This window comes from Nematolebias whitei, chromosome 20 (assembly GCF_014905685.2).
Source record: "Nematolebias whitei isolate Nwh7 chromosome 20, NemWhi1, whole genome shotgun sequence".
Taxonomy (NCBI): domain Eukaryota; kingdom Metazoa; phylum Chordata; class Actinopteri; order Cyprinodontiformes; family Rivulidae; genus Nematolebias; species Nematolebias whitei.
Window position 1 is genome coordinate 33,123,015 of NC_056517.1, and position 9,601 is coordinate 33,132,615.

General features: G+C 40.0%; 3 protein-coding genes across 4 annotated transcripts in view; all 3 read left to right on the forward strand.

Moving 5' to 3' along the window:
• rps6ka3b (ribosomal protein S6 kinase, polypeptide 3b) overlaps window positions 1–2,219 on the forward strand; it is a 55,272-nt gene extending 53,053 nt beyond the window's left edge. For both annotated transcript variants that reach the window (XM_037694199.1, XM_037694198.1), the window contains 4 exons: window positions 958–1,034; window positions 1,154–1,271; window positions 1,353–1,493; window positions 1,574–2,219. In XM_037694199.1, the coding sequence (XP_037550127.1) occupies window positions 958–1,034; window positions 1,154–1,271; window positions 1,353–1,493; window positions 1,574–1,696 (459 nt within the window). In that variant the 3' untranslated portion in view covers window positions 1,697–2,219. The remainder of the gene's footprint in view (window positions 1–957; window positions 1,035–1,153; window positions 1,272–1,352; window positions 1,494–1,573) is intronic.
• LOC119426617 (melanoma receptor tyrosine-protein kinase) overlaps window positions 1–9,601 on the forward strand; it is a 531,032-nt gene that overhangs the window by 483,040 nt on the left and 38,391 nt on the right. The gene's annotated exons all lie outside the window — the stretch shown is intronic.
• eif1axb (eukaryotic translation initiation factor 1A X-linked b) overlaps window positions 6,070–9,601 on the forward strand; it is an 8,006-nt gene continuing 4,474 nt past the window's right edge. The window contains exons 1-4 of the mRNA XM_037694193.1: window positions 6,070–6,244; window positions 7,028–7,111; window positions 8,089–8,192; window positions 8,316–8,366. Of these exons, the coding sequence (XP_037550121.1) occupies window positions 6,229–6,244; window positions 7,028–7,111; window positions 8,089–8,192; window positions 8,316–8,366 (255 nt within the window). The 5' untranslated portion in view covers window positions 6,070–6,228. The remainder of the gene's footprint in view (window positions 6,245–7,027; window positions 7,112–8,088; window positions 8,193–8,315; window positions 8,367–9,601) is intronic.

A 9,601-nucleotide genomic window follows, 5' to 3' on the forward strand; every position in this document is an offset into this window, starting at 1 on the left:
TATTTAACTAGCATGTTGCTACTTTTAGCATTCAACTAGCTTTTTGCCACTTTTAGCATTTAACTCATTTTTCTACTTTTAGCATTCAACTAGCTTTTTGCTACTTTTAGCATTTAACAACCTTTTTGCTACTTTTAGCATTTAACTAGCATTTTGGTACTTTTAGCATTTAACTAGCTTTTTGCCACTTTGGGCATTTAACTAGCATTTTGCTGTTTTTACTTTTTAGCCAAGATTTTGCAACTTATAAATTACAACAAGCAATTATTTATTGTTAACTTTTAGCTTATTTTTAGCATTTAGCTACCATTTTAGTACTTGTACATTTTAGCTAGGGTTTAGCTACTTTTAGCAAAGATTTTGTTAATTTTAAATTTAACTAGTGTTTTGCTACTTTTGAGTTAACATTTAGCTATGCTTGTATTTTTAGCTAGCCTTTTGCATTTTGCCATTACGTTTGGGCCATTTTTAGCTTACATCTTGCCACTTTTACTTGTTGGTGTTTGTCTGTTCCTAGTTAGTATTTTGCTCATTTTAGTTCTCATTTGCAATTTTTATTTTCAAGCCAGTTGGTTCTTTCAGCTTAAAGGTAACATTTGCTGCTTTTAATTTGTAGCCACCGTTATGATGCTTTTAGCCAGCGTTTTTCTCCATTTACTACCTCTTAGCTGGAGTTCAGCTTCTTTTAGCTTTAAAATCTCAGCTTCTTCAGCTGATTTATTTGTCTTTCAGCGTCACCCTGGTTTATTTCTCCGGTTCTACAAACTTTCTGAAGGTGTTTCCGGTTCTACAAACTTTCTGAAGGTGTTTCTGAGTTTTTTGTCAGTTTTCTCCTCTTATTCTGCCGTGTGATGAAGATGAGCCGTTTAAACTCAGCTGAAGTTTTGAGTCACAGCCGAAATGTTTTCTTAGCATAAAGCAAAGCAGTTAATTTAGCTGACTCTTGTTTATCTGCAGGTTTTGAAGAAGCAGGGTTACGACGCAGCCTGTGACATCTGGAGTCTGGGGGTTCTGCTCTACACGATGCTGACGGGGTGAGTTTACCGGAACGTTCCGACATGTTTTTGTGCTGCTTAATATCATCCTTTAACCCTTTCATCTCTACTCTACGTGTGTTTAAACCCTTGTTTTTTCCTCTGCCACCTTTTGTTAGTTTCACTCCGTTTGCTAACGGCCCAGAGGACACTCCGGAGGAGATTCTGTCCCGGATCGGCAGCGGGAAGTTCTCCCTGACAGGAGGGTACTGGAACTCAGTTTCTGCTGAAGCAAAGGTGAAGAAAATAAAAGAAACGTGTTTTTAGCGTGAAACAGGGGAGAACTCCGGGTTTACTGAAGGTTTCCTTACCCATCAGGATCTGGTGTCGAAGATGCTGCATGTGGACCCCCACCGGAGACTGACTGCGGGTCAAGTCCTCAGACACCCCTGGGTGACCCGCCGAGACCAGCTGCCCAAATACACCCTGAACAGACAGGAAGCACCACATCTGGTCAAGGTGAACCTCCGGGCACCCATAGAATCTCATTTTTCTCCCTGTTTTGTTAAATAATCAGTTTTTGTGTCCTCCTCCTTCAGGGGGCGATGGCGGCCACGTACTCTGCGCTGAGCAGGAACGTGGCCACGGTTCTGGACCCGGTGGGCTGCTCCTCTCTGGCTCAGCGGAGGGGGCTGAAGAAAATCACCTCCACCGCTCTGTGACCTCCTCCTTCTCCTCCTGTCAACTCTGACCTCGATCCCACCACCGCCGGCCTCCTCCTTCCCCTCCAGTCCGATCCGGTCCGGTCCAGTGGGACAGACTACTGATAGAGCTGATAAGCCAAATAGGAGCACAAACACCCCCCTACCCCCTTCCCCTCCCTGGACTCTTCTGATCGGATCTCTTCTTTCTTACTGTCAGCTTTAGCCTCGCCGATCGACGGCTGGACCAGAACCGGAACCCGTCGACCCGTTTCTGCTTTGGACAATCAGCACTGCCTCTCAGAGCAGCAGCGCGTCAGGAAGATGAAAGTATTTATTCACCTCGCACAGGTAGTCATAGGATCAATCGGAGGTATGCGTTTTTAATTTTTGTCGCAGATTCAAACCTTCAGTCGCCTCTGAGACGACGCCGGCGGCAGAAATCAGGAGGCAGAGAAAAGTCTGGTCTTTAGCGGGAGAATCAGTACGTTTTGTTCTGACTTTTAAATATAAAATTTTAATTAAACATTCAGTTTATCCAAAAATCAACAGAAATTATTTTTAAGTAAAATCAGGTTTTAATATAAATCCTGAAATCTCAACAGTTTCTAGTTTTACTTGTCCAGAAATTTTGTTTTAAATTCGTTTGCTGCCGCCTGGCGGCCAAAACCAGAACTACAACTCATTAAAATCTTGTTTTTACACTTTTATTTTATGTAAAAGAATTCCACATCATTTTGTTCAAAGCAATCTTCTATTTAATATTTGGATTATTATGCATTTATTTCATGCTCTGACCAAAAAAAGAACTTGAAGAAAAAAACATTTATGCAAAAAAAAAAAAAGGGGAATAAATTTGCGCTTATAAAACTTTTAATAAAAAAATGCATGAAATCAAAAAGCTGTTTGCCAAGTCAAAGATTTTTTTTTATCTTTAACTATTTATAAAAATATTAACATTTTATTTTGAAACCCAAAACTCTGTTGATAATCTGAATCAGAAGCTGCTCAATCAGATCATCTTGTCTAAATTAGGAATAAATAAGCAAGAAACTACTAAAAATAATCATCAAATGTTTAATTTTAAAGTAAAAAAGATGCCTAATAGTATTTTTTGTATAAATCAGTTGTTTTAGCCACGAGTGCAAATAAAAAAAATACAGATTTTCACAAATCAAAATGTTTTTGTCATTTTGTGCCACAAACAACCTTGACTTTTTTCTAATTTTGAGTTAGTCAACTATTTTAGGTGCTTTATTAATAAAATAATTGTTTATTTTATTCATTTTGCTGCAGCTTTAATAAAAATGAGAAATATTCAGTCGACTAATTTAAAATGTTTTGTTTTTTACTCCTTTTCAGCTGTTTATTTGTTATTTACAGAAGAAAAAAACACTTTAAAAACCAAAACTTTGAACATTTTTATTTTAAGTTCTGTGGATTTGATTCGGGTTCAAGCTTCACTTTTAAATGTGCGAAATGTCCCTTTAAAGGTTCTGAGAGCAGTTTAAACTTAAAGACGGGTCTAAATCTTTTCCTAGAACAAACAGGAAACTGGAAATAAAAAAACGGCTTCCACAGATTTCAGCCTCTGATCCGTTCCGTCGGACCCGACCGCCGCAGCAGAACACGTCGGAAAACTCAGGTTTCTAAGAATCAAGTCGATGCATTTTTCACGGACACGAGGCGAACTGTGACACGAGGAGTCCTGCTCCAAACTTTACAGACTGTAAAGTTTTACAGATTGGTGTTTTTTTTTTTTACTGGTTTATCGTCTTAAAACGTAAAAACTTTATTTAGTTTTGAAATCAAACTCTTCCTCGTCGGATGTTTTGTTTCGGGCGTTAAAGACTGTGATCATTTTCTGTCAACAAACCTTTAAAAACAAACAACAACCAAAAAAAACATTCCAGCTGTGGTTCTGTGAAAAACGACCGTAACGTAAATTAATTTATGCAACAATGAAAATCCTTGAGCATCTTTGCCGTAACGATTTGACATCAAACTTCACTTTAAAAGTTTGAAATCAAGGTTTGTCTCCTTCACTGAAAATAATCTGCATGTTTTAGCTTCTGCTGCAGAGAAACTTACGTTTTTCTTTTCATGTGAGAAACTGACTCCTAACAGTTTTTATATTTATATACTTTGGTGAAACGGGCCTCCGTGTAGTTTTTAAAGACAGAAATTCTGCGTCTGAATGTCAACTCAAAGGGATACATGTCAGATTTTATGTTTTTTATATAATTTTTGATTATACCTGTAGATTTTGTTGACTTGTCTGTCGGTGTACAGCTCTGAAATAAAGAAAAACACGTTTTTCTGCGATTCTGAACAGCTTTGACTTTGTTCTTCCTCCTCTTCGTCGGAACCCGTCGGACATGTCCCTGCTGCTGCGCCGCCTCTCTGTTTTCTGCAGAGTTGGACTTTCTATTGAAAACCAATAAAATACAAGAATCAAATGAAGGCGCGTCGTTTCTGTCTGAAGGTTCTCGCTGGTGATACGTTTAAAGACAACTAGTGGGAGGGGAGGAAGATTAATTTGCACATCTTAGCGTTAATTTTCTGGAAGGGTTTTCCTGAACCAAACTTTTTCAGATTAAGGTTTCAATTCAATTCAAAAATACTTTATTAATCCCAGAGGGAAATTATTTGTCGCTGTAACTCGTTATCCTCATTTCATTAAGAGATGTTATAGATGCTGATGGCCCTAGACAGGAAGGATCTCTTGTAAAGATCCATCCCACAGTGGATCCTAAGAAACTGTCTGCAGATGCCGTCCGATCCGTCCACCCAGACTCAGCTGGCCTCTCGGTTGCCCCCGGGCTGAAGGACCACCCAAATGCTGGGCAGAACTCCTCCCAGAGCGATGGCCACTCCTCCCAGCAGTCTAACGAGCTCCTCGTCGCTGCGGACATCCAACTGTAGGTGCCGAGGGACGATCTTGTCCTTCCGCTGTCATGAGCTGTGTTTCCTGCTAGTTCCAGGATCTCACTGGTCAGGCATTCGAGCACAGCTGGCAGGTAGATGAGAATGCATCCACGGAACATCCTTTTCAACTCACTTGAGATTTTGGGCTGTGGTTGAGATATTATTTGAGCTTTTGAGATGTTAATCAGATGCTCCTGGTTGTAGAAAACTGCCTTGTTGCCATGGTTACGCATCATAACAAATGTCCAAAACTAAAAAAAGTTTCAGTAAAAATCCTTCCAGCTGCACAGCATCTGATACCAGAGGAAACAATCATCCAAAAAATGTGATTTACATCCAGAAAAAGAGGAATTAAAGTTTCCAAAAGCAAAATCTCAGAATGAAAGTAACAGAGCTGCTCCATCATGCAGCCACCTTGAGCGGCGCAATTCTAGAACATTTTGAACAATACACCTTTAATTTTCAATTATTTTGTTGAAAAACGTGCACTTGAACAATATCCTAGAAACAATACAGACATGTTTTAACTGGCCATGAGGTGGTGCTCTGAAATATAAATGAAATTTAGACAATTGTTAAAACTAAAAAAATCGGTTTCTCGTGCAAGTATCAGCCGATTTCCCAAAATTAAGGAAATCGGGGCCGATTTATCGGTGCACCCCCTATGTTTCCGTACAATGGCGAAATTAGTCTGCATTTAACCCATCCACCACCAGGTGGTGCAGTGGGCTGCTGCTGAAGGCGCCCAGGGGGCATTTTGGGGATAGGGTGTGCTGCCCAGAGACACCACGAGGTATGCGGTGACGGGGATTGAACCTAGGACTTTCAGGTCCCGAGCTGGCTGCCCTGCCTCTACACCCTGTCGGTCCCCAAGAAGTTGTAAGTGGTTGTTGTGTTTAAAATGAGTGTTTATGTAATTATTTTCAACAGTTTACATATCCAATATAAGTTTTATTCATTCAAGGCAGTCATATTTGTTCATAACTTTATTATTAGTAAGCCTGAGAGTTACCGGATCCTAGCGAATGGTTGCTAGAATGCACCCTGTCAAAATAAGAGTTCCTGGATCCTGCGGCTCAGATTAAGCACTGCCTGTGAACCAGCTCATGTCTGCTTTAATACTCTGAGGATTACATTTTTTTAGGATTAAGTTTATATTAAGACATAAATAAATGAATAAAATGTGTGTAAAATTATTGTTTAGCTTTACGTTTTTAATCACATTGTAAATGGTGACTTTTTGTGTGTTTAAATTATTTTGTGGTCGTCGGAGAACAAAATAAAAAAACAATGCCTCACTCCATATTTTTTGTGTCACAAAACAAGAGTATAAGCTCATTTTACATTTCAACAAAGAAGAAAAGAAAAAGGAACAGTTGGCATTTCAGGTGCTCCATACTCAACGAACCCTTCCTGTTTGTAACAGTAACCTTTTCTAATAAAGCTTTGACAGTTTGAACACATTGTTCCGCGCCTGCGCAGATCGGTGGACAAGTCCAGCATTGATTAGCTGCGTCGTCGCTCCTCTTCGCATTTACATTTAAGCCGTTTTCTGACTTTTTTTAGACATTTATCACCCAACAGTTCTACAGAGCGTGGTTAAAGCGACCGTGTTGTGAGAAAATATGCCCAAAAATAAAGGTAAGAGGTCAAAAAGAGCTGTTTTGATGGTAAACGTCTCGCTCCGCCGTGATGAAAACGTGACCCGGGCCGGCTAACCGTGGCTAGCAGCCGCTTGTTTCCCAGACTTCTTCACCTGTCGGGAGTAAAAACTGACAGGAAATAAAGAAAAAACGAGTTAATTCCGGTGTGAAGAAGCTGCTAACCCTTTACCTGCTGCTAACTGTTAGCTAACACGGGTAAACCGCACCCTGGGCGATATCTGCCCGTCAATTTCACAACTTTATTATCTCGTGTTTGACTTCATTAACACTTTAAAATGTTCATTTTAGTTTGTTAAAGGTTCAAATGAGCTCACACGTGTCACGATGTTAACTTGAATATTAACTAGTTCCGTTCAGTTCCCTACTGAGAGTAGATGACTTTAATATTTAAATATTTAGGCTCATTAGTTTAAGTTGCAGTTTAATTCCACCTGAACTTTAGATTTAAGGCACAGGACTGTCTTGATCCAGACCTCCTTTGCTTATAATTAAAACATATATTTGTGCATTTTAATGTGTTTAAAACAGATTAAATAACATTGCAGGCCTATTGGAAGTTAGGATTTAAAAGGAGTAAAATTTTAAAGGTGAATGAAGTTTTTCTTTCCAAACTTTAAAATCTGAGGGCCTGGTCTCGGTGTCGTCTCGGGACTAGATTTTTAAAGTTCTGATCCATTTTCTGTCTCGTGTTTTAAATAAGTTCCTGATAATTTTCCTGTTTAAAGTCCGTCGGCTGACACGTTTTGGTCTGTGTTTGCAGGTAAAGGAGGTAAAAACCGGCGACGTGGAAAGAACGAGAATGAGTCTGAGAAGAGAGAGCTGGTGTTCAAAGAGGACGGGCAGGGTGAGTCCTGGTTCTGGTTTCATTCAGCAGGTCTGGGTCACTAGAGTCTCATCACATAGAAAAAATGATGACGATCGGTCAAATATCCTGATGCATGCTCAATAATCCAGGTAGAAAAATCTAAAAAAAAAAAAAAGTTCAATCTGGTCCTCTGGACATTAAAAAAAAACAAAAAGTAAAAAAATCTAGATGCGTTTCGTCTCATCCGAAAGACAATCAGTCAACCTTGAAAAGAGACGTTTTCTAACCATGTTTTAAAAATAAAAACTAAAATCCTGATCAGCTGTTTATAAAATAAACGTGTAGGGACCGTGCTAACTTGGATGTTCTTTCATTTGCAATTAAACGGCGGCGGCAACGTTTTTAAAATTTTAATTTTATAAACGGCGGATTCTGTCGGACGGGCTCTCGTTCGTCTGCAGGTGAAAGAACGAGCGAGCCTTGAAGGACTTCATATCACCGCTGAAGTGTAAACCGAAGCCCTCGTGCTCGGAGCGATCATCAAATATGACTCTCAGCTACTGCCACGCTCGATTTCAGCTCTGACTCTGTAAAACTGGCGAGGACCAAATCACCTTTAAAATATATATTTATATATTTATTATTTGGCTTTAAAATTAGTGTAATATTGGAGCTTTAAAAACTGCTTTCTTATTCAAAGAAAGAACTAATAAATAATCCAATTAATGAGAAGAAACAAAATAACATAAGAAAAAGTTTAGTTTTAAAATTAAAACCTACTAAAGAATCTACATGTATCCATTACTGAGGCTTTAATTTTCTTCAAAGCAACATTAAACTTTGAATATGTAGAAAAATGGTTTTAAAAGCAGGATGAACGTCTTTGTTTGATTTATCAACCAAAATTCGACTTCCTGTTCAGACATTCTAAATAACTCCGGTTTTTATTTTCTCTTTATTTACGGCTGGTGATACGGAGCTCTGTTGGTGCCTAAACGCTCATTAATGTGTTGCAGAGTACGCTCAGGTCATCAAGATGTTGGGGAACGGCCGCCTGGAGGCCATGTGCTTCGACGGAACCAAGAGGCTCTGCCACATCAGAGGAAAACTCCGGAAAAAGGTAGAAACCCGTCCCGAACGGCACCTTTACGCAGAGTCTGCGCACTTTGGGTTCACGTGGCTCCGCCCACTGGATTGCGTGGAGGTCAGAGCAACACGAGTGACGCTTGTTTTTGTTCTGCAGGTCTGGATCAACACGTCGGACATCATTCTGGTCGGGTTGAGGGATTATCAGGTGTGTCTGACTGAGTCCACCTCCCGGGGGTCTGGGGTTTTCTCTGCTTTTAGGTGGGAAAAGGTTCTCTGACCCACCGCCGCCAAAAATATAAACAAACACCTGATTAATTGATAAAGGCCAGGCAAAAATGTTAGCACTGTTAGCATCGTCGCAGCACAGTGAGCTAGTTCAGACAGGAAGTGGCTCGTATCGCTCAGGGTAACTTCCTGTATGAAGCGTCGGGTGAGACTGGAGCTCAGAACCTTTAAAAATAATCAGATTTGAGACCTCTGAGGTGTTTTTTCATATTTATAGCCTTTATTTTTCTATGTTTTATGGCTGAATCTAAATATTTTTGTTTCTTGAGTGGAAGTACATGATCGTCCGCCTCCCGTTTACCAGCCAGGAGGAAAACGAAGCGTTCTGTTTGTTGCTGGAAGGACGGTTGCTGAGCAGAACTGGATTTATATGAATGAACTGGATTTATGACATTCAGCTTCTTTTTGTCTGATTTTTCTGCACCTGTGTCAGTTTCACGGCTTCCTGCACCAGCAGGAGTCCGGCTGTTGTACGAACTCTGCGCAAACTGTAAAGTGCTTTTCCTCAGCTTTCAGGAACTGTTGGAAGTTTTGTGATGGCACAAACTGTCGCAGCGTTACGGTGATCAAAAGTCGTCTGGTACAAAATCTAAAAGCGTCATCGCAACAAAAGATGAAACATTTAGTTGTTGACGTTCGGGCGTGTTTATTGATCGATTCAGCCGTCGAGAATCAATTATTGGGTTGGAAATCTTTGATTAAATATTGATTGTTTGTGTTGGTGGTAATTTAAACGTCTAAATGTTTACAGTAAAATAAATAATCTTTGTGCGTTGGCACGGCCGTGGTGTTTGTGAGGTAGATTGTGTTTTCTGTTTGTGTACTTGTTCTATTTTAGCTTCCTGCTGCCGAGGATATTTTGTGATACAAGTACAAAAGAAAAAACGTTAATGTGTTCTGAGCGTCATCGTAGACGTGCGACTGGTGCGCGTCGCTGAACGTCCTCGAAGGAAACGGCGCCGCCGTGAGAGCGCTCAGCCCGAGTCTACACAGTATAATGTGTACTTTTACTAAGGCCATGTACACGGTATACTGTGTACTTTTACTAAGATCATGTATACTGTGTACTTTTACTAAGGTCATGTATACTGTGTACTTTTACTAAGGTCATGTATACTGTGTACTTTTACTAAGGCCATGTATACTGTGTACTTT